This window comes from Prinia subflava, chromosome 3 (assembly GCF_021018805.1).
Source record: "Prinia subflava isolate CZ2003 ecotype Zambia chromosome 3, Cam_Psub_1.2, whole genome shotgun sequence".
Lineage (NCBI taxonomy): Eukaryota > Metazoa > Chordata > Aves > Passeriformes > Cisticolidae > Prinia > Prinia subflava.
Genome location: NC_086249.1, coordinates 83,758,732 through 83,783,826, shown reverse-complemented (window position 1 = coordinate 83,783,826; position 25,095 = coordinate 83,758,732). Strand labels below are relative to the sequence as shown.

The 25,095-nt window shown below is 37.5% G+C and overlaps 1 protein-coding gene and 1 long non-coding RNA gene across 4 annotated transcripts in view; one reads left to right on the top strand and one right to left on the bottom strand.

Annotated features, from left to right (window-relative positions):
• The window catches only part of MYO16 (myosin XVI), a 359,373-nt gene extending 337,309 nt beyond the window's left edge, over positions 1–22,064 (top strand). Inside the window, exons 33-35 of the mRNA XM_063392794.1 lie at positions 2,495–2,653; positions 6,127–6,218; positions 21,197–22,064. Of these exons, the coding sequence (XP_063248864.1) occupies positions 2,495–2,653; positions 6,127–6,218; positions 21,197–21,430 (485 nt within the window). The 3' untranslated portion in view covers positions 21,431–22,064. The remainder of the gene's footprint in view (positions 1–2,494; positions 2,654–6,126; positions 6,219–21,196) is intronic.
• On the bottom strand, positions 2,690–18,124 carry LOC134548221 (uncharacterized). 3 transcript variants are annotated; one of them, XR_010079726.1, is made up of 5 exons: positions 18,001–18,124; positions 12,244–12,436; positions 8,860–9,018; positions 7,507–7,604; positions 2,690–6,250 (listed from the first exon to the last, which is right to left on the bottom strand). It is a non-coding gene; the product is annotated as an uncharacterized LOC134548221 (long non-coding RNA). The 3 variants fall into 3 exon arrangements; XR_010079725.1 differs by lacking the exon at positions 18,001–18,124 and adding an exon at positions 13,906–16,303 and having other exon boundaries at positions 8,860–9,015; XR_010079724.1 differs by having other exon boundaries at positions 2,691–6,250; positions 8,860–9,015.
• Positions 22,065–25,095: the final 3,031 nt, after the last annotated feature.

Below are 25,095 nucleotides of genomic sequence, written 5' to 3'. Positions count from 1 at the left end.
ATTTCTGCCAATTTAGTATGATATTCTAGCTTAATAGTAGCTATCCACAATTCTTTGTAGTATTTTATTCTACAGATACAAAGAAGAAAAGGTAATTTTTTCTTTCCAAGAGCCCTTCATGAATGCCCTGAAAAGATATCAATGTACCTATGAAACAAAAGGCTTCTTCAAACAGCAGTGCAAGAAAAATTCTTTCTACTTGCTCATTCTCAAATGAATTACACATGTCAGGCAAATCAATTAATCTTTCGAACATCATGAAAAATAAGAATCCTAGCCACTTCCTCAAGAAGCTTTATGTAAAAAGTGGCACAATAATTATGTAGGTGGATTATGATCTATAGGCAAGAGCACTGACTATTAACATCTAAAAGTGACATTTTCTTTTGAGACAAATTTAGAATGAGCTGCAAAGATGCATTTTGCAGTCAACTTGCTTGTACAAAAGCTAAATCAGGCATGCTCTTATAATTGTACCGTATGCATTTTCCATCTCAGACTTTCCATCTCAGCCTCTCCCAAGTCACTTATTGTGGGTAGAGCTGGCCTAATTTTTTTCAATACAAAGCACATTTGCCTGAAGATCCATTTTATGAAACAGTGTCACTGAAACAATCCAATCAGATCTGGCAAAATATAATGATCAGAGAATGAGGGCAAGGGAGGAAGGGACAAAAAATCAAACAAACATGAAAATGTTTAATCTGACAGTTTGAAAATCAACTTTTTGACTTTTCAAGGCAGATTTTTTTAGACAAGGAAATACTAAGAACAATTCAGTGTTAGATAACTAAAAGCTAAACAAAAATACGAAAGACCTTTTCAATTAAATTTTTTGAGGTAACCAGAATGGATTTATAGCTTTCATTTCATTAATTAAGTTTTTAATGTTGGTGTTTTCCAAGTCAGATGTACTGTTTTTTTTTTAGTTCAGGCATAAAAATGAAAAATGACAGAACAGTCAACATTAGGCTAGAAAATCTGCCAGGTGAATACCTGGTGAAAAAAAGGCTTTTCCTTTCCCTTGAAAAATTTTTGTGTGCTCGAGATTTATAGGAATATATCATATCTTTGGCAAAGCTGAAGATGTTATTGGAAGTAGGGATGAATGCTGTAATGTTGGTTTTAATAGCTAGCCTTTTGACCTCCATTGGTTCTTGCTGTCATTATGACAACCAAAATCAAGGAAGGACTCTTTCAGAGCTGTCACAGTAGGACGATTTTCATTTTGGAGTGTTACAAGAGGACCTCTTTACCAAGGTCAGCCATAATACATCAGCCCTGCAGCTAAGGCCAGGCCTCAGAGGGAGCAGAAAGAGTTAGGAAGACTGGAATGGAGAAAGCACCACTTTCAGCTTTGTCTTCTGTGAATCAAGCCTGACTTTGGCAAAGAAAGAATATGCATATATGTTCAACACACCCAAAAACCCCCCAAAATGCAAAACAAAACAAATCAACAAACACAGAAAAAGAGAGCTAAATGCTTTAAAAAATGCATAACCTTGCCAGTGCAGCATTTCATCATCCCTGTGACACTGGAGTGGGGTGGGGATAGCCAGGGTATAAGTACAGCAGTGGGGTCCCTCCTGCTATCCCCATCCATCCTGTCTTGCAGCTCTGAGCGTGTCCCTGGCCCCGGAGCTGCAGTGGGAGCACCACTCGGGCACAGCCGGTGCCTTGAGCCCTCTTTCTTGTGGAGCACTGGGCTGACAGAGCCAGGCAAGCTCAGAGGCAGCTCCGGGCACTTTGCTGGGAGCTCTTCTGCTTTGCTGGATGTGCAGTCAGTCAGAGGGGCAACAAGATCAGGGCTTTGTTTTGCCCTTCTCTCTGAACAAATGCGTGTGCATTGTAAAAAGCTTTGGAACTCCTACAGCATCAGACCTCCTCTTGATGTCTTGAAGAAATTTAGCTAAAAGGCTCTGACATGAAAACCTGGCACTTTATAGAAAATGACAACTGACGTCTGGAGAGCCCCGAGGCTGGTAAACAATGGCCATGGGGAGGATCTGCTGGGAGGAATATTGCTACTGTGGTTTAATCTCAAAAGCCAGTTTGTTTCTTGCGGTAGGTGGTAAAAGAAAAAGATAAGCTCACATTGTATCTGTTGCTAGCATCATTTAGTGCAATGATGAAAGGCATTGCAGTGATGACAGTGCTATGTAAGCTCATGTGAAATAGAATCTAAAATAGAGACAATACTTACATTTGGTGAGCTATATCCATTCCTATTTTGTAATGTCTTTCACTTCCCTGAACTTTAAAAAGCTTCAAGTGGAGCAGCAAAAATCCCAACCAACAACAACAAAAGCCAAACCTGCAAAAATTACTGATTTAGACTTTTCACCTTTATCACTGGACTTGGGAATTTAGTGACTAATTTGACTAATTTAATAAAGGAACTTAGTCTCTCTGTCTTAGTTTAGTTTTCATCTATTTACATATGAAAGCCACTAGTTAAAAGGAAGCTGACAATCTTTTTTTTTGTTTCTGTCAGGTGCTGAAACTAATCTGAACTTGAGGAGCAGGGAAGATCCAAATGCATCAGATCCTGGATCAGAAACGCAGGATAAAAATGCAAATAACCATGGAACTCAGTCATCTAATCCATTGTCCAGTTCTGTGACTGCTGAAAATGGAAATTCAGTATCAAATGGTAAGTAGTTTTTAATCCCAAAACTCTTCTAACATAAAATTGCTGAAGTGTTTCCTTGAATGAGCTTTGTAAGATAGTCAGGCTGGAATCTTCTGAGTTGTGAAATATCTGTTTCTGGAACTGGCTTAACTTTGTATGTGTGAACTGATAAGCCCTCTCCAATAAAAGCTGAATGTGAAGAAAATAAAACAGCCTCTGTTGAGGAATTCGTAATTACTTCAGCTCCAAGTCTATGAGTAGCCTAAGGTATAAAGGACAGAGATTTGAGATTCTGATCCTGTAATCAATATAAATGGGGCAGAAAACAGAAAATCAGGATCTCCCTTTGCTGTAGGTGCCTTATTAGTGAATGAAATGTTGTTTATTATTGCAATAGAAAATGGCACAAGAGCAGTGACAGAATATCTTTCAATGTTCAAAAAGCATCAATCCTAAGGATTAATAACACTTCTCTCCATTCAGATTTTTAATAAAAGTTTTTTTCATTTTGTATAATGAATATAATTGCTCTTATTTTGTAGTTTATTTTTGATAGGGGGAGTAGCACCTTTTTACAGCTCTGTGCTATCAAACAGTGACTTCACCTCAAATCTTCCACACTTAGCAGAGTTCTTAGTCTGAAAGAAGTTTTTTGCCAAATACACAAAGTAATCAGAAAGCCTGAAATAACCTTTTACATTGCAATGCTGAAAGTTGTGATCCTACATCACCCAAAACAATGCCACATATAATTGCAGCAATAAACTTAATTTTGCAAAAAAAAAAAAAAAAAAAAAAGTCAAATTCTCCTCCTTTTAACCCCTCCAAGGGTCTAAGCTAGCTCAGGCCTTCTCAGGCTCTGGAGGAATATATCATAGACAGGAAAAAGGACCCAAAAGAGGCTCTAACCCTTAGCTGCAGTAAGATGTTTATTCAAGGTGGTCTCCAGAGGGAAAGAGGGCGTGCACAGAGGAACAGGGTCTTTTCTCAGCTCTTGTCAAGGAGGGGCAAATTGGGACACAGCCAATGGGGTCAAAAAGGGAAGGAAGGGTCAAACTACATGGTACAAGCTCTAGGGGTCCCTGAGGGAGGAGAAACCATTCCCACAGGGGAATGTAACAAAATTCAGCTTAACTTTGGTAACTTGAGAACAGTTGCAGAACAGCCCATCCAGATGGCTTAGTTTATACTCCAGACTGAACCCCTGATTAATTTAGGTTCTTGTAATTTTGCCTCTGGCCCAGCTAAACTGATGCTTCCAACCTTGGACTGAATTAAACAATGTCTTACTCAATGCACAACTGTGGTATCCTAATGTTTGCTTAGGTGTACATAACAGAAAGCTCTTAGTGTATAATCAACTACTCCATTTGCCTTTCCAAACTCTACCAAGCCTCTGCTTGCCATGTCTGTGACAACGTGCTGATGCTGTATATGAAAACTTTACTTATTTGATAAGGCCAATTATCAAAGTGCTTTTTACAGAAATAAACAGAAAATCATTGATAACCTGATTCTTAGCTCAAGGCTGTCCTGGGCAGTCGATCCTAAAGTGTATTAACATAGTACAAAATCAATATATTTTTCAGAACTTGCTGCTTGGCCTAGTAAAGTGTCTTTATTCAGTTGTGGTGGTCTAGAATTATGAAAATATTTTACATTGTACCTTTTATTTGAATTAAATGAATAGCACCTACTTTTAGAAAGTACATCACATAAAAAAACGCTTTTTTTTTATTACTTTATTTGAGATGTATCCAAACTGAATCCATGTAAATAAATTATTAGTTCAGGAAATCATTGGAAAAAGGGGAGTTGTTTTACATTCTCAAAAACTTGGATTTTTTAGATGGAAATTTATTTCAAGCATTCCATTCGACCAAAAACATGATCTTCCAAAAGGAGAACTTTTAGTTGGAGTACAGAGAATTTAATGTAGATAAGAAAGTAATAGTGGTAACTGACATATAATTTACAAGACTGTCAGTACACTAGAGACCTTGGATGTCACACCTTTCCCCTGTACATACCTAATATATCTTTTCCCAGCTTCAAAAGGTGATAATCTCACCTCAAAACAACACATAGTTGGAAATACTGAGAGAACAGGGTCAGAGTCAGGGTCTTTGCAGCAAACAGTAAAGAACTGAAATGCTGGACTCTCTCAGATTTGATCTGGTTCCTGAGCTTCAAACAAGGGATTCACCTTCTTCACTGTCTGTGTGTTCAGAGAAAGTCCAGATGATGTCAAAAAAGATCCATATTTATGAATACTTTACATGAGCTTTATTCAGAGCAAAGAAAATTAAAAAAACGTTGTCCCTGGTTACAAAGTTGTGGGAAGGCACTGTTACAAGGGGGAAACTAAAAGGAGGATAGGGGGATTTCTAGGGGTTTTAAGCTTTGTTTTAATTCTCATTTTCCTACTCTGATTTTGATTGGTAATAAATAAATTCAGTTCATTTCCCCAGGGTGAGTGTGTTTTTGCCATGACAGTAACTGGTGAGTGATCTCTCCTATCCTTATCTCGACCCACAACCCTTCTTCATTATATTTTCTGCCCTCTGTCCAGCTGAGGAGGGGAGTGATGGAGCTGCTTGAGTGGGCACCTGGAATCCATCCAGGGTCAACCCACCACAAGCACAGCACTGTGAGGGCTGCTATGGGAAAAATGATATCCAGCTCTGCTAGAGCCAATGCACAGACCTACCATGGTGATTCTGGTCTGTGAGATGCTTAATAATGCCCATCGTGGACTCCCTGTGTTTCTGCTTCTGCCTTTGCTCCCCCTCATCCCACCTTTCAGATCCTCTGTAGTGCCATGTGAGTGGTATTCCCGCTGCTGCAGAAGTGCTGGGGAAGCACAAGCAATGAGCCTCGCTCTAGGATCACTTTGCAGAGGTGTTTGTTTCTCTTGCCTACAGGAGGAGACTGCCTTTCTGTGTTACACTGGATGACTGGTTTTTACACAGCTAAATTTTGGACAGCTGATTCCCACATCGAATGTGCACAATAATTATAAGACTTACAAAAAACATGTTTTATAATGAGGGGGTGAAGTTTTTAATCCTGACCTAATATTGACTTTCTGTGTGACACAGAGATATTAATTTGAGAGCAGAATGCTGCAGGCGTGGGTTTTGTTCCCTTTGCATTGCTTCTGCCATAAAAACAAGCCAGGGGAAGAGGAGCCAGGGATCTCTGCATTACAGGAGTTGTCCCTGGCCAGTGTATAGGTAAAGTGTTATCTGCAGGCTCTTCAGTTACGATTGCTCCTTCTTGTCAACCAACATACACACCTATGATGGTATCCCTACATGGTAAAAAAGAATTGTTCTGTTTCTGTAAGCATGGAAATAGTAAATATTCAGGAAATGTGTGATTTAGGTTTTTTCTTTCTTTTTTAGTAAAACATATGAAGGTCTTTTGAATCTTATTTTGAAATAAACCAGTGCCTAAATCTCAGATTTTAAATTAGCATTCTTCTGCTTTAGGATTACCAGAGGAAAATGAATATTCCAGACTGTCAGCCGGCACTACAGCAGGCTCATCGATTCCAAGGCACAGGGAGAGCCACACTAGTCAGGTAAGCATTTCATTGATTGCCTGCTAGAAGCACTAAAAGAGAAAAAGATCATAGTAAGCACATGTTGAAAGCTGACTCTTGATTCAAGTTTGGCTATTGACATTGAAAAATTCAGACTTCTTTAACAGGTTTGTATTGAGCTAAAGACAAAAATGCATTTACTACCAAGGTTTTTTTTTTTTTCTGGAAAAACAATCATCCTGAATAGTTCTTACAGTGAATTCAAAGTTTATGAAACATACTGTTGCTTGTTGTGAGGATACTATTTCCAGGCGGGAAATACATCTTTTAACCCTGAGAGGACCAAGATGCCATCTCTCTCAAGGTACTGATTCATTCATAGCAGAAATGCTTACATGAACCTCGTAGAATTAAACACATAATTATATCACATTTTTTATATAAAAGCAATGAAGACTTTGAAAACTGTCTTCACAATTTTAGCACAAATATCAATAAGTAATAAGATCAAAATATCTACCAGTTAAAACAGCAGTAGGTACTAAGGTAATGTGAAGTTTGCATTGGTTCTCTTAACATTTCTAATGAGTTAAAGTAATTTAGAAATTGCAACATAGAATTAATTTTGATGTGCATTAAATGAGCAAAAAGGGATAAACTTTTTCATAAGAGTTTTCCTTAATTCTTTCTTCAACATTTTGTATCTAATATGAACTACTTTACTATCTAAGTAGCCAATTCTGGCATGATGGCATTCAAAAATTTTATTATTACATTGCTTAACATAAGTGACATTAGTATGTTCACCTGCTGTCATTATGTCTTCAGAGTACTTTTCTAAAAGGGTAGTCCCAAGTCACTTTCTTTATTTGAGATGATTGTAAGAAGTTTACAGTAAAGCTAAATATTGTCCAAAGAGGAAACAAGTTGGAGCTAGGAGGACTTTTCTCAACAGAAACCTCTTATTAACCAATTTTACAATTTCCAAACTATTTTACCAGAAGGTAAGAGAAGTGCTTTATCACATTGGAAGCTACTTGTCAGTGGGGGACAGCTGACATTTCATAACAACAAAACACTGGCCCTAGCCAAGTTAAATGAATGCTTGTCCTTTGACTCCAGCAGGAGCAAGATTCAACCTTTGACACCATACTTGGTGTTAACATAACTTTGAAAAACAATGGGTTTCAACTGGATAAATATGTGAGCAAACTAGTACAAAAGCCTTCACTTCTGGTTTTTCTGCCTTACTGTCAGAGGCACATAACTACCGTGCCTATTTTGAGCTGAAAAATTGTGCCAAGACATCACTCAGCATTATACTCACCCTTGAGTAAAGCTGGCCAGAGCTTACTGGAGGAACATATCCATCCTGCACACCACACCTCACCATACCTCTCAGACTCTCAAAAATGGACTTTGACCCTATTGTGAAAAAGAAAATCCTTGTAGTTTTGCTGTCTCCAGAGGAGTATCCTGAAAGAGAATGTTTTTAGTTGTCTCTGTTACATTTTTTATTACATCAACCAAATACTTATTATGTATGAGCGGCCAAAGAGACCTTTGTAGCAAATGAAAAGTCCAAGTCCCTGACACTGCTCCAGTTACAAACCTCACACAGTGAGCTGCTTTTGTCGTGAAGCACCTCACACCTCTGCTGATAATAAGCTTACCTGGGTCAAGATGGGCATGTTTAAATTACAACATCTGTACAGTACAAAGAGTTAAATGAACTGGATGTAGGGGAGCCACTGTCTCCATTTCTTTGCAAATGGAAACAACATTTAAATGTTTTCTTTTAGAAGCAAGTTGTTAACCATTTGCAAACTTGTGGGTTTATTTTTCCAAAAGTACTTGCCAAAACCTGAACAAAATTTGATTTCAGTATTTTGAAATGTAAGTTTTCAGTGAGTTTTCAGATGTTTTGCCAAAGTGTTTCAGAAATTTTTAAAATAAATTCCATGCAATGTACTCAGAATTACACGCAGAGACAATCCTTAAATGAAAGCTCAGTAAGAACTGTGACAAGTTGAGAGAAGAAACCTGTAGTTCTGTGATTTTTGATACAATTCCTTTAATGAATAAACATCTTCCAAAATGGTGTTGCCAAAAGAAAAAGGGAAAAATGTTCTTCCCATAAAAAGAAAAAAAAAAACCCTGAAAAAAAATCTATGCTCACAGGGCTGAGAATTCATACTGTGTAAAGCATTCTCACCATTGCCAAAGCATGGCATATATTTGAAAATGATTGGGTTTAATTACTGTTGACATTTCTTAGCATGATGCTAGTGACTCTAACAGCATACAAGCTGATTGTAAAAGTCATTGCCAGGCTTCACTGTAGTAACCTTATCACTTAATTCTTTCACAGCTGTATGAAGTAGGACATATTTTTCACAGGTCTGTGAAGATTGACTAATTGTACTAAAGAGAAAAATGTAGGTCCTTGGATATCTTGGCAGACACTGTCACTTCAGCCAAAGGAAACTGGTTCACCAGCTTTCAGGGGCTTCCAGCATTTATGGGTTTTTTAATATCTCCCTGCTAGTTCCTTACTGAAGTGACAGTAAGGGTTAGTTCATTTCATTTTTGTCACAGGTCTCAAGGCTCATATACATCCCATAAAATTTAGACATTGTGGCCGTGGTACCTTTGTGTTGTCACATCAGGTGCTAATTACCTGCATCACTGCCTGACACATCCTGCACACTCCAGAGATAATTCTTCAGATCAGTGTCTGTCAGCATGCAGCATATGGATCAATCTTTCAACAAACCTTTTTGAAAGTAGTTACCAAGTGTAAAACATTATCCAGATGATCATCCTAAAATGAAATCTGCTGAAAAAAAAAGAAGAGAAAGGTTCACTGTTGGCCATAAATGCTCATTTTCTAGGGCAGTGGTTACATAAAGGGCAATTTTTACTGAATGAAAAAGGACAAAAATTGGAAAATTCAAGAACTAAAAAAATATTTCTCTTTAGAAAGTAATGGAATAAAATTCTACTTTATTCTTTTAGAAAAAGTGGAAGAGTATTAAAGTTTAATTTTTGTCTTGTCAGGAATGAAGGAACATCTATCAAAAGAAATAAGAGTCTTGCATATCAAAAGAACAACAAACTATGGGGTTTTTAAACTACTACCTTTTTTCATATTGTTTTGTGGCTTTACAGCTGTACAGCTAAAGATTTCCAAGTGTTTTTATCGATAGGTTGCAAAATATCACATAGAAACATAAAGAACCTAACATCTGATATAGCACTGTAACTTCGTCTTCATTCTCTGTGAGGATGAAAACTGAACCATGAATTTGGGGGTGAAACCAGTTATTAAAACGCTTCATGTGCTTTAGTTTGTTCAGACAGTAGATCTTCTAGAAACTATTTGCTAGCAGAGCCACACATTTTCTCTTCCCCAACCCAGCACACTAGCTTCCCTGTGTTTTGTGCTTTCCTTGTAAACCAAAACATTCTAGTCAAGGAAATAGTCAAAACTGTAAACCAAAACATCTACAGTAGAATGGTACTGGAAGAAGTAATATCCTAATCTACCCTTACAAGAAAACTTCACTCTTAGCAGCTACACCTCTCACTCAACTTGTACAGAAACTGTTTTGGTAACTTCTTGCTTCCCAAACAGCAGAAAACTATGAATCTTACTTTTCCAAGCTTGATTTTAAATTACAGATTAAAAATTATTTAAATAATTATTGTTTCAAATTGCTTCTGTGATTCGTCTAAACAGTTTGGCAGTTCCAAATGTGCCTGGATCTATAATCTCAAATTCTTATGCCATAATGTCCTTCTGGGGCAAAAACCTCACAAAAATGAAAGAGATGTTTCTTCTGGTCATTTTTGCCATAAACTTCCTTAGGTAGGAAATTCTGATCTACCTACGAGTCATTTCTATTCATTCTCTAGGAAGTGATCCCAAAGCATTCTGGCTACTCCACAAATGCTGAAATTGCTTAGCTAGGTCGAAAACCCAAAACCTCCTCTAAAATAAAAAATGCTATATAAAATATTGCTCCTGTGCTCTTTTTCTTTTACACAAAGTATTCCTCAGGTGTTTAACCAGTCCAGTGGGCTCTCTCCAGACTGGTTTTAGTGATTCCTCTGTTCTCAACAGCTGCTATGAGTGTCCATGTTTAAAAGAGCATGAAGACCATTGAAATACATAAATTCTTCGGAATGTCAGCAGCAGCAGCAAGGTGAAGTACAGTTAATAAAAGCAAACCTCTATATTTGTACCTCACGCAAAAGCTAAGTGGCCCTGTCTTTTTTTTTCACAGATCCAGGACTGTGAGGTTTCTTGGGGGTTTGGGGTTGGGGTTTTTTTTTCAGCGATATTTTAAAGTTGTTATTACAACTTTATTGTTGTTGTTATTATAGTTGTTATTTCAATGATATGTTATAGTTGTTTTTCACTGTGAAGTTAGAAGTGGTGTGAGAAAGATATAGTAGAATCAGGAAAAGAAGGCCAGCTAAAAGATCCCCTTTTTTATATGGGCAGGAAGGAGCAACATGGTCTGTCTGTAACAGGATGAGGTGGACAACCTGAAGATAATGAGCAGATGGGAAGGGAGGGACAGATTAAAGACTAGTGTGATAATAAACGTGGGGGGGGGTGGTGGGAGAGAGGAGTAAAACAGGCACAGATAATGGATGATTCTAAGTAAGTCTGGAAAAATAATAAAATAACTGAGAGAGAAGGTAAATAATGAAATGGAATAAGAGACAAAAGACAGAAGTGCCAGAGAGAAGGAATCAGCCCAAAGAAGTGATGAAAAAAAACTAAAAGGAAGATAAGAACAGGAGGGAAAGAACAAAGAACAGGGCAGAGGGTAATGCAGTAAAAGGAGAGGGACTAAGGAGGAAAAGAGTAGAAAGTCTATGTGATGTTCCAGATATAATGTTCAACTTCATGCACATATCAGTGAGATCTTCTGTGTACAGTAAAATAAAAATAATTGGAATGATTGCCTACATTTCTCTTGCTTTCTGTGCAAGTTAGGTCTTAACCTTAGTATCCTGATGATTCAGTTGTCCCAGAAGAAAGGTATAAAATTTTCTATTGATAGATGTAAAAACCTCTGTCCAGTTTAGCTTTGAACAGCTGAATGTTTGCTTATTTGTAATCAGAAGATGTTACGTGCATTCAGTTCTATGGAAATGCTCCCAGAGCAAGACACAAATAAACAAGGACCTTGCCATCCTGGTAGGTTAAGTAACATCAGACATATGACATACCCAGGTGTAGATTTCTGAAATACATTTTATCTATCGTGTTCAAAGAGGTGAGATAAAAAATCATGATAATTTTTTCACATACGGTTATATTAGAAAATCTTCAGTCTTATCTCTTTTATTTTGTTTAAACCCCGTGGTGCAGATTGGCAGATTGCAGTAATATAGGAGCCAACATCTGACAATGTTAAATTAGAAAAGTCTTTTCATATTCGTGAAGTATGTATTTATTGTTTCATTACAGCTTAAGCCATAGCTCTTATTTCATGAAATCTCATTGTTTTCAGCAGTCTCTTCCCTCAGAAAGAGCTGCATATTCATTATGGTTTCAAGGATCTTCTTTGTTCCTACTTGATTTAATATTTGTTGCCAACCACTTCTTTTGTTGACTGTTCAAAAGTTTTAAAAAAATGAATAGTCAAGAATGTGTTGCAATGTGTTGCTGTCCCCCACCCTTTGTCACAGTTCTAAACACTGGGCTCTTACATTCATTATTATTGTCTGTCATGTTTGCCTATTAGCTGGAAATAATCTTTGATCATCTTTGAAGCAAAAACTGGCAATCAAACAGGTCTGGTGTAATAAAGAAACACTAACACCTTTATAAACACATGACATATAAGGGAAGACATAGAATATACTCCTCATTGATCTGAATCAGTATATCCCCCTGCACTGTGTTTTTTTTATTGCTTTGACAGTAACACAAAGAAAATTCTTTGTAATGTCACACACGGCAACAAAAATCGTGTCCTGTATGTGCCTGACAGATGAAACGGTATGGTGATGCATAGTGTAAATTCATCAGTAAGTACATTACCTTGTGTTTATGTTGGGGGCTCTAGGAGCGCTGATACCCTCTGCTAGGCACATGTATCCCAGATCTGACTGCTTGATCTCCACAGGTGAAGGCACAAATCCTGTTCTCTGAACCACTGGATGTCACAGCCAGCTCCCTGCACATTCCAGGCCCCTTTTTTGTCTCCAGTGCTTCATCCTCACTGCATTTGCCCCTGGTAAATGAGACTGAAGAAGAGTGGGGAACAAAACCTCCTCAATATCCCCATGCCCTCCCTAAACTCTGGCACTTGTCTAAAGGGTGCAGTTATCCCTCGTGGGCTGCCACAATGGCCAGTGGCTCACCTTAAAAGGCTGCTTCAAATTTGAGCTCCACAGGAGTGGGGTCCACCACCCCACTGACAGCACCCGTGGACAGTGACTGCACTTTGCACTTAGGGGTGCCAGGTGTGAGAGGGAGTGAATTAGTTCCTCTGCCCTTCATTCTCTTGCTGTCACACACTGCTGCATGCAGATAGCAGAGATTTGGATTGCTAACAGACCCTAAATTAAATGGTGTTTTCCTCTAACATTGTTTGACCATAAGTGTGGTGGTTTTATACAACAAAGGATGATACCCAGCTACAGCAAATACAAGTTGATTGCTTTTGTAATTGCTTTGAAAGCATTGTGGCAAATATAGTCTCTGTCTAGTCAAATAAAATATCTCCATTCATGCCATAAAAGGTATCAATTAAGTAGCAACATGACTTAGTTTGTCAGACTGGTTTTTTTTTTGGATTAGGTGCAAAGCAGTATTAGCATTGTTGGGTGAGCTGTTCCAAAACCTCAGTGATAAATGACTTGTTTTCAGAACTCATCTTGAGAAAGACACAGTTGCTGTCTGAACATATTTTTTTCTCAAGCATCAGAGGCAAATTAGGAGGACATCTTGAAGGTTTTAGAGAGCATTGTATAATTAGTTTATCTGGAGATAAATAGTACCTTAGAGGAAAAAAAACCCAAATTCAATATTTGTTGAAGGTTGATGTTTTAGTCACTCTGTGAATGTGTCACCTTTTAGTTGACATTAGAAATCTAGAGTTGAAAAACACTCAGCCAAAAAAAAAAATTAAGAATTGAAATCCACAAGATCCAAATAAAGAAAATAAAACCCTGTTTTGAATGTACAGACTTGTCCAAATCTACTCCCAGCTCAGTGTGCGTGAAGTGTACTGTCATATGTTATTGAACATTGCCTACCTTGTGCTAATATTTTCTACCAGATTGCAGGTTACAGTTGTACTCAGGATCTGTGTGCTGATTTTATCTTACAAAGATATATTGTCTTTGTTTGACTGCTGAGATACTTCCAGTCTGTATGGAAGATGACTAACATAATTCATTGAAAATATTGTGATATAAATATTGATATATTTTGGTAATATTGATATAACTACTTCACTGAAAGATATAAAATTATGGAAGACACATCCTTCTTTTGTGACTAACATCTATTACTTCAAAAAGTAATAATAATAAAAAATCACTCCAAGCCAAATAACCACCTCCCTCCCCTTCAAATAAAAAAAAAGCAAAAACCAAAACAAAAATCAAAGAAACCAAATAAATAAACAAACAAAACAAACAAACAAAAAACTATGGGAAACCACAACAGAATGGCAGAAAATCAGACAACTTCCACCTGAAATAGAATTGCAGTTAGATGAAGAATGTTAAATATCCTCCCTGAGGCACAGTATAGGTGTGTGTAGCTTAAGATTCTCTTTCTAATAAAAACAGGAATCATCTGCTACCCAGGGTAGAGTCAGAGATATGAGATCCCTCTTTTGCAAGTCTGATCTCTGTTTTCAGTGGTCTGTGAGGAAGGGCTTCCAGAGGCAGAGTTCATTTAGTAGATAATTACTCTTTCATTAATTCTTCTGGAAAATTCTGTCAGAAAGTGAAACCAAGGCAAACAGTGGAATTAATTTTTTAGGATGATGTTTGAGAGCTTTCCAAGTGCCATGTGATAGCAGAGGGACTGAGCAACCAGAGATACCTGTGTCTGCATGATCTCTGACATGAGACTATCCCGCTTCCAGCATCAGTCCACAGCTGATGTTTGGAAGAAAATTGAATCTGCCCCTTATGAAAAAATATCCAAGAGATAGCTGTAAATTGCTTGTCAGAAAAGAAAACATTTCTGCCTGAATCATGTGACAATGCATTTTGTTAATAAGTGTTGTCCCTTTTAAACTTTATTTTAAATACCAAGTTACTTTTAAGATTATCCCAAATTTTTATAGGTCAGCCAACTTATTAATTCCTTTGGTATGGCATCTATATAGCCACACTTCTTCTAAAGGAAGTTTCTTCTTTTGATTTAATTAGAAATTTTAACTGAGAGAGAAAATAATATTTTCCTGTTTAGAAAAAAAGCAAATGCACTGTATTTTCAGTTATGGATCTCATTAACTGTTTTGCTAGCATACCTCCTCCAGTGAAATTCTAAATTTACACCAGAGAGAGCACCTGTGTTCTTTGCCATTTTCTCCTTTTAAATAAACCCATTTGACATCCATCCAGAGCTTTACTTTTGGACATTGTAAAGTTGCTCCAACACAAAGAAAAATCATCAGCAGTTTAAAAGAACAATTAACTAAAATCACTTTATTTTTTTGTATCACATATCAAGTTGTTACATTCAGTGGGTCTGCTTTTGCAAAAAAAAATGCCTGTCCCAGCACCCACATGAGAATTACATGAATCAGTTTGGATCACACTGTTACATTTCTGTTTGAAGATTTTAATTGGAATTTTGAAGCTTTTAAGCTCATTTATCATAGCTGCTCTCTGCTCTGTGCTGGGGTCATTCATGACCAATGCAGGTTTCCCAATCAAACACAAATTTACATATTGATTTGATTAATGTTGAGCACTTACCTAGGCTTCTTAACACACCCTTAGCTTACTGTGTGCTTTCCCCTTAAATATTTCAATGAATATTATATTGGTAAATAATGTGGAGACTAAAAGATTTTTAATTTTCCTTGATTCAGTAGTTGGTGGAAAAGCAATCATTTCCTGTTTCCTACTCTTTTTTTAACATTTAAAAACCCCACAAACTTACCTACCGTACCTAAAGGGTCAGGATTTTTAGAGAGGTTGCAATGTGCTTGTTCTGTAGTTTGGAAACAAAGTTGTGACATGCATATTTAGAAAGAGTCAATGTAGAGGCTTACCAAATTTTTAAAAATTAAATTAAAAAGCTATTAAAATGAGTTAGAAACATTTGTGAGAGTTACATACAAGTTGAATCAAAATATATTGCTCTTGCTAATAATTGCATGCAGTAAGAATTGTTTTCTGAATTACTGAATGAAATGGTGTCTGGTTTTGAAACAAGAGGTGTGAACATCCTTATCATTATTGTCTGTAAAACTAGGGATCCACAGAAGATCCATTGGGCTCTGTGATCTGCTTTTGAGGGCTATATTAAAGTTAACTGGGAGTCACCTAATGGCTGAAGTTTATTTGGCTTTTATATTTAGTTATCCTACAAACTGAAAGAGATTCAAAACAAGGGTTTTGTCAAGGCAGTTTCATTTCTAAAATAATTATGATAATTTATCATCAACATTATTCAGTTATTGCATAATGCACTTTAGATGCTAATAAAAGTTTAGAAGAGTAAAATCATTGCTGTTCTGAACTCAGCCTTCCCATGGATTCCATGATGGGACCTCAACTTCACTAATGAAGAGAAAAAGTAGTGATGTAATAATTCATTGTGAGCATTTACTGACAGTTACTTTAAAGCGCCAACACTGATAAATCTGTTGAAGTAAACAACTGGCATTATTTCTCCAAACAAAAAATATGAACTAGCCACAACATGCAAATGTCTCAGGAACACAGGTTTATATGCTTTTGCATGTCCTTAAATTGCTCTGTAATATTCTGTTGTGCTCTATAAGCAGGAATCTTACTAAAACTTAAAGAATCAACTAAAAATGGAACTGTAATAAAACATGAAGTGCTACATTTTTTGCAAAGAAAATTATTTGTATGTTTTAAATAATACGTAATTATCATATGTAATTAAATACAACATTTCTGGTGAATATTAGTAAAAACGTTGCACTCAGAAATGAAAAAAATACTGGAGTAGTATACACATATTTTTTAAAAGATAAACCCTACGTTTCGTCAGTGAGGGAGCAAACTGAGGTGAAATACTGAAAAGAATCTACCAATAATAAATCTCTGTTTGTCAGACTGTGTAACGAGCCTTTCAGTCATAGGCTGAGGATAGGCATTTGACACACAAACAGAGAATATAAGTTCTTTGCTTCTGAATGTTACAAAACATCCTCTGTAAAGTTATAGTGTTTGATCTTTTAATGCAGAATGAATTTCTTGAGATTCTAGAGCCAAATCTCTAAATTACTCAAAGTTAATTTTAAATGTGCCAGTTAGTAATTTTATCTGGCATATTTTTTGTCACAAATTATTTAAAATATGAAACCTTTTACTTTCTATAATTAAGAACTTGCTGAATTTTTAACTTACATATGAAATAGACTGTAAGTAAAATAGTTTATTGACTTACCTTATAGCAATCCATCTTGATTCTAAGGAAAAGTTGAAATCCAGTATGTCTGCTTTAGGCTGTTAAATGAAACCTAGGCAGAATCTCCAAGCCTGAATTCAGAAGGCAGTTATTTTCCAATGACATACATATTTGAATATTTCCAATATTCAAATATGTATGTGAAAAATTGTGCTCTAAGACTTTCATGACTGCCAGCATATAACCAAAGTGCTCTGTCTCCAGTGGCTTTTTTGTGCATTAAAACCACGAGAGATGCTCTCTGAAGGATTTCCTTTGGCACAGTAATCTGACAGCACAAAGCACAGGAGTCAGAGTCCTGCTCTGCACTCAGTGTCCTCTCACCATGTGGGAACTTGCTCTCTTCCTTAACCTGAAAGAACTGTGCTGGGCTGGGCACCAAGTGCTCACCAAGCTGCTCTATCACTCCCCCCTGCAAAAGGACAGGGGGGTGGAAAATAAGATGGAAAAAATTCATAGGTCAAGATATAGGCACTTTACTGAAGCAAAAGTGAAAGTTACGCACGTGCAAGCAGCAAAGGAAAAAGAAAACAACAACAAAAACAGATTTTATTCTCTTCTTCTGATCAGCAAGCAATGGCTGGCCACTTCCTGAGAAGCAGGGCTTCAGCATATGTGGAGGTTGTTCTGCAAAGCAAACTTTGTAAATAATGAATGTCCCCCCTTCCCCCTCTTTTTTTTAATAGGTGTGCAGATTTCATATGGTTTGGAATATCCCTTTGGTCATTTTGGGTTGGCTGGCCTAGTTGTGTCCCGTCCCAAAATGTTGCCCATCCCAGATTACTGATCAGGTGGGAATTTTGGAGAGACAGTACTGGGGCTGTGCCAGCTCTGCTCAGCAGCAGCCAAAACAATGGAGTGTTACCAGCTCCTGTCTAGTTCCCAATCCAGTGGGGAAAATTATTTTCATCTCAGCTAGGACCAACACAAAGTAGCTGAATCCACATCTTCTTATTTCCCAAAATGCTCTAACTTCTAGAGAATGATGAAAGTCCTTCCATACATGTTGTGATGGAATTGAGTCATTTGTGTTCTGTCACCAACCAAAATCCCTGATGCCAGAAGGAGAGAATTTGCTCTTACAGCCTGAGAGTTTGGGCTGTGAAGTAGAAAGAATGAATCCTGAAGGCTCCTCCCATTACAAATTTATTTTGTCCATCTTACCATATTTTGCACTGGAGAATATGGAACTGATTTAAATCCTTCAATCCATTGCAGTTTCCAGTTAATAGCTGTGGTAACTCCACAAGTTCTTCTTCTGTGTGTGACTTTGACACTTCAGCTTTTCTTGTTTGTTCATAAAGAGCTCTGGATACTAAAACCAGGGGTGGTGCTTCTACCCAATAGCAGAGCTGTTAAATGCCAGGTATTCAAATACTGTTTGTTTTGTGGGTCTAGCCCAAATGCTGTGTTTACCATGTCTGATGGACCATTGACTTCGAGTACAAAAATCCCTGTATACAGTTCTTGTTGCTGATACAGTTGGTGGAAGCTGTTTGTTTAGTGTCCATTAGAAAGATCAGTAGGCTTAAAGTAAATAATTCCTACACACATCATTCACTCTTCACAAAATACCTGCTCAGGATATAGAATAATAATGAAGTTGTTATTATTGAAGTTAAATATACCTTACTGTTTTACGTTGTGCTTCGTGTAATATTATTCAGCCAATCTTTTCTATAATGAATATGTATAATGAACCTTTAGCTCATCAGAGGTCTAATCATAAATGGAAAAGAGAAAAGATACCATGTTATTCAAATAGACCTAATTAAATTAATTGGTTCATTTAGAGCTATGCCACTTCTTATGCATTTTCCCTCATTTCATTTTGACTGCAGTTTCATCTCATGTCCTTCATCCAGGCTGTTTCCCAGTTTATTTACCAGATCAGTTTCCCTGTGAATAAATGGTTAAGATATTTTTTCATCCCTGTTTTAGAAAATATGATAAAATGTGTACACGTATTTGCGAACTAAACCAACATTTGTCCACTATGGCCTGGAAAATGAGCTCTAACTGATGACCCAGTATTCATTTACAGCTTGCATAAGCAGGGCCAGTGCAATAAAGCTTCTTCAGTGCCTATAAACTATAAACAGGATGCATTTGTCACTTCCATGCCCAGGCAGAATGTACTGACTTCTCACCTGCACCTATGTGTCTTTATGTTCCTTGGAATGGCTCTAGCACTGTCTCTTTTCAAATGCTCTGTCCATCTCTCAATCTGACAATTCTTCCAGACTTCATCAGTCGTGCCTGTCAAACTTTTCTCACCAGAGCACATCCAATTACACAGTTTCAAAATATCTATTTTTTATAACTATATTTATCCTTCAGTGTTCAGGCATGTCTTTGATTAATATCTCTGAAACTCTTTCATGTGAAACTCTTGCAATGACAGTGTAACAAAGCTTGGTTCTTACATGTTCCAGCATCTCTCTGAGAAGCACGCCTAGTGCAGATTCCTGAAATGGTAAAATGTAGTTACAAATAAGGTGTCCAAATTGGGAAGACTGTATTTCAATCTGTTTTCTAAAATGGATTATGCTCATAATTTAAACCCACAAAAAACTACAGAAATTGGCCAGGAATAGGAAAGCTATGGTGACTCACAAACTATCCAGCTGTTCTGTAGGATACAGTCACCTGACCTGTCAAGTTGTTTCCATGTGAAAACTTATGTCTTCTAGTCTTCTATAAGCCACTGAAAAAAAGAAAAGGTAGAATGTTTTTTCTCTGATATCCCTCTAGCAAGATGTGTTTCATTTCTCTGATATCCCTCTAGCAAGGCATGTTTCATTTTCATCTGAGTTGCTGAGATCCCCTGATGCATTTTGTGTAAATATAAAAGCAAAGAGGTTTTTAATTTTAAGGTGATATGCAATTGAGATACACTTTAATGAAGTCTTTCAAACATTTTCATTTTTCTTTTTTTTTTTTTTAAATCAGAACTCTAAACTGTACTTTATTATACGTGTTATTAAGACATATTATAGGTTAATGCATTTTTCTTTGAAATATCAAAAATCAAATATCAGCCAGAAATTAAGCAAATTCCCTGGACATATTCAGGCACACCCATGTAAGGGCTCATTCTTTTTCTGACAGCGTGTGCATATGAAAGGTCTGACTTGCACAGGACACATTTGAAGTAGCAGTGTAAAGCCTGGTAAGCCTCTGTACCCAGCCACTTGCTGTTCCATGAAGGAAGAGCAGGAGCCACAGGAGTAGCCCTCAGGTAGTTCTTCTGCCCCAGGAACCACATTGTCTATCAGTGAGAAAAATGTCCTTCCTGTCACTCAGCTTTCCTTGCAACTGGGTCTAAGCATGTGTGGGGTGTGTCATGAGCACTGCACAACATTTCCTTTTTCATAACTAACATGCAGCTGCCCCTCATTATCACAAGTAGAAATGCAACCTTAACGTGAGGTGAGGTGAAATGTGGGCATTTTAGTCCTGCCATTGGTGCTTCTTACAGGTGCTCCTGCAGGCTTCTTAAAAAAGAAGGTAACAGGATAAGGGAATGGGCTATTAGATGTTATGATGGGCTTGTTTCATATTTTCTAGTTAAGCCTCTCCTGCTACAGAATGTTCCCAAGCCATGAGATCTCAGTATTTGCTCTAGGGGCTGCCATACTGCATAGGTGTCAGGTAAGTCTTAAAGGATGGCGAGATGGACTTCAGTGCTTCATGGACTTGTGCTGCCATGAGGCCTTCAGACTGACTTGAACAAAATAAATAATCACTTCAATAGAAGAGTTAAATAGAAGGGAAGAGTTTTTTCTAGGTGGATTATGAATCTTGTACAGCACTATGGCTACTTCAGAATGAGTTTATAAATAGATTCAGGCCAACTGAAACTACAGTTAAAGTTGTTAATGTATACTCTGGAGGAGGACAGGGACTGGCCCCTGGTGCTGAGGATAACACCTTTCTCTGACAAGTAGCTTTACTGATTCTAAAATGCAACAAAGGTTATGGTTTCTTGGTTATGGCTATTTGGATATTTACATTTAGAGAAAAAATCTTGCTACTCCTGCAGCAGCTGTAGGCAGTCTGCTTTGTGTGTTTTAGAGAATTGTGTCTGTGTACCCTTTGATGACACGGGAGATTTTTCTGTTGTTTCTTCATACAACTTCAGACATTGTGACTTCAGACATTGTGACTTCAGACTCTGTGACTTTCAGACGTGAGATTGCAATAAGGCAATTCTAAATCTCTAATGTTCTTTATTTTCAGTGTAAAGAGTTTAAAACCTTTTTGGAGCACAAGTTTGCTTCAAATTATTAACAGGCTTATTTGATCTGTTTTCTTTATCCACCTTTATTGTTATTGTTATTATTATTTCTTCTCACAGGTTATTCATCAGCTTAGACTTTCCGAGAATGAGAGTGTGGCTCTACAAGAGCTTCTAGATTGGAGGAGAAAGCTGTGTGAAGAGAGAGAAGACTGGCAGCAAATATTGCACAACACTGAGCAAAGGATCACAGCCCCACCTCCACCCCCTTGTAAGAAGCCGACGCTGCTGAAGAAGGTAGAAGATACCTCCTGCAACAGACTCTCTTCAGGCATATGGGATACCACCATATGATTGAGATGTGTGTTTGCAGACTGTTAGGAATGGAACCATCTAACGACTTCAATCTGCACAATCAGCAAGTTTTCTTCCCTTCACAAAACGTGCAGGGATTTTTTACAAGCACTAATTCAATAGCACAGGATGGAGGAGCTGTTTAGATCTGTCACGTGTGTGTGTGGGTACGTGTGTGTGTTTGTTCTTCCCATATATATACATGCATACATGTATGTGTGCACCAGCAAGTATATATATGTATGCATGTGTATATATATATATATATATATATGGAGACAAACTGCACTACAAGTACTTAGTTTAAAAGTACAGAACCATCACTTGGAGTTCTCCCATGGACAATGAAGAAACTACGTTAAGCAAATGATGATGGGGAGAAGTGACTGACAGACATTTTGGAGAGATCAGGAGAGTCTGTGTGCACACTGTACAGCTGTTTTATACAGTACAAAAATATGTTTCTTGTTCCCTAATGAATGGGTTTGTTATATTACATGTATACATGTATATATATATTTCTTTGTCGATGTCTGTGTTCCATGGAGACTATTTACATGTTTATTTCTGGTGTTTTATAACTTCATGCAATTGGTGCTGTCGTTCTTTCTTCAAAATACAGGTAATAAATTCAGTACTTGCATTTTTCCTTCATAGATTATCTTTAACAACATATCAAACAGTTTCAACACTGTGTTATTTTTCTCAGAACTGGCAATATCCTTTCTAAAATCCAATCCTGAAATTCTTGCAAAGCTCCTATGTGCAGGAGTTATTTGGTGCTGTTCACAGCAATGAATTAGAGACCATTACTTCTTTTTGATGGACCTGCATTTCTGAAGGTGTGAACTGTGAATTTTGAAGTTACATCTCAAATCTTATTTCATTCTGGGTTATGTTAAATAATGAGGCATTCATTTAGATTATAAGTGTGGTTTGAAATTCATACCTGATTATGCAAAAGGTCAGGTGTCAGTGGAAAGATACATAATGGTAATGAGGTATGAAAAATAGGTCTGTGATTTACTGTTACAAGCCAGAAGGCTTTGCAGAGATGGGTATATCAAAGTATTATGTCCTTATTATGGTAGCACAGTGATGCATTTATACTTCAAATTTCATGTAATGAAATGGTCTCAGAAATGGCAGCATTCTAGTTAGCGTACATGAGTTCTGAGCAGTAATGTTAATTTATGAAAAACATACTGCTGGGAACTTGTTAGTTATTGCCCAGCAGTCTTTGAAATACTGCTTTGCCACTAAAAGGTGTAATTTATATATGTCTAAAATTACTTTTCCAGGGCTTACTTATTTTAAGTTCTTGGAGTATGTAGAGCTAGTGTGGAACCCTTTTCTTGGTTGTTTGTCCCATTACTATTGAGATCCAGGAAAAAGTGTTTCCAGTTTTGCAAGTGGATATGAAACAAATATTTTCAAATATAAGCTAAGTCTAAAATGGTGTGTTCACTCTTGGTTGGAAATTATTGGAAAAGGAAGAAAAATCCATAAGGATGTAGCTTTTTTCATCATGTTTGACAGAAGTTTCAAGCAAGCTGAATAGCAAAAAGCAATCACATACTTGCTTGTTTGTTAATACAAGAAGCAGCAAAACTCAAATTGTCCCTGAGAGTATCATCAAGCTGTAGGCAGAATTAAGCACTTTCTCTTTCTGAAGATTAAAACAGACAGTTTGAGTGGACAAGCAAGGGGAGACACCAAGTTAGCTCAGAACTTTACCTTGTTACTACTGTTAGCTTCACAGAAGTCCTCTATGTAAAATTATCCATTTCTATTTCGTGGAGAATGAGGAACTCTAGATTCCAAATCTTACCTTTGACTGATGTAAATGGCCACAGATAATGACTTTACCCAGGAGGCGCAGGTAACCCCTGTGAGTGAGGTTATGCAGAAAAAACTCTCACCTGCTACACAATTAGGTCAGACTGAGGCTGTGCCTGGAAGAACTGAGGCTTCTGGTTTTTGCTCAGATAACCAGGGACACACAGAGATCCCTCTGTGAGTGCAAAATGAAACAGCTCCAGAACTGGATGCAGGAGAGCCAATTAACCTGACCTTGCAGCTATTTTGCTTCCAGGATGCAGGTTGTTATCCCTACATGGCACAGCATCCCTGTCCGTAGCCACAGCAACACGTACCCAGCCATCCTAGCAGTGCTGAGCACCTCAGTGCAGCGAGATGTGCAGACATGCCCTGAGGCTTATCACTCCCAAAGGGCCTGGCAAGCTGCCCTCTCATAAGCTCTAGCATATTGCTAACCCCAATGCTCCCTAGCTGGCTCACCACTGGTACCAATCAACCCACAGCAGCCTGGAAATTTAAGACAAGCCGTAAAAACGGACTGAGAGGCCAGTGTAGATCATGCCAAACCCCCTGCTGCTGCAGTGAGCTTGCTCCCAGTCACTTAGCTATTTGTGAGGTGAGCTTGTGTATCTGCAGATGACACTGTTGTCATTGCTGCACTTGGAATGCAGGAGTACCCAGAGGGGAGGAATTACATTTGTCAAGTGGAGTTTAAAATGGGAAACAGTATAAATATACATTGTTCTAAGTTGGGTTAGAACTGTGAGCAGCCTCAGGAGCTCGACTGCAGGAGCTCAGATGAGTCTTAAGGAACTTCTTTGCTACTCATTCGAATCCATATCGTGCCCTATTACGGCACTATGAACAAGTGTCAAAAAAAAGTGTGTAGATTTTCTAGCAGTTTCATCAACACAGTTACATGGGAGAAGTCAGTACACCCCTGTTTCTGGCAATCTGATTCTACAGACAAAGAGCAAAGCAGATTACAATCCCCTGTGCAGAAGGCCTTCGTGTTATTTTTTGCAAACTTGGGTAAGACGTATATTTTCTGGGGCTGTTCTTTAAAGCGTGTCACCACAGTGCAATATGACAAACTTAGAAGACTTTTTGTTTCGATTTTGTTTTTAATTCCAGGTTACATAATGGCTAACTTTTTTGCTTGGAAAGCTTTTTCATGATATTCCATTAAAGTACAGTACTATAGGAATAAAGTACTTGCTTTAAAACATGTTTTAAATACTTCTCAAATGGCAGTAAGACACTCCAGAGTGTGACTTATGATGTCATAATTCACACCTAGTGTGTTCATTGGTCTCTTGGCCTTTGGCCTTTGCCTAACAATGCAGTTGGTAGGGAATTATTATACCATAATTCACACCCCACTGTGTCTTATTGCTTAAATAACCATACCCCCAGAGGTGTCTTAAAACTACCATTAAAGTTTATATTGTGTATCAAAATGTGTTTACAGGGCTGGGAAAATATACTATTGGCATTTTAAAATGTTGAGAAGTAGTTTTAGCAGAACTGTACAGTGCTTGTAAATTAATCTCCCCAGTGGAGTATGCACCAGCCAATTACAGTATTTCTTGAGTATATGAAGTCCTGTCTTGCACATTAAAAAATAACTTAGAAAAAAAAAGCCTTATGAATTTAATATTCTGAAGGGGAAGATTAAACTCTATGGGCATGCTAATGCCCTTAATATCCAGTGAAAAATCTAAAATATATTTATATTTGCAATAAAGCAATTTCAGGATGCTGGGATTATCATCAGATAATCACTCCTCCACATTGTGCCTTATTGCTTAGTTTTTAATATGTGAAAAAACCGAAACGCCTAA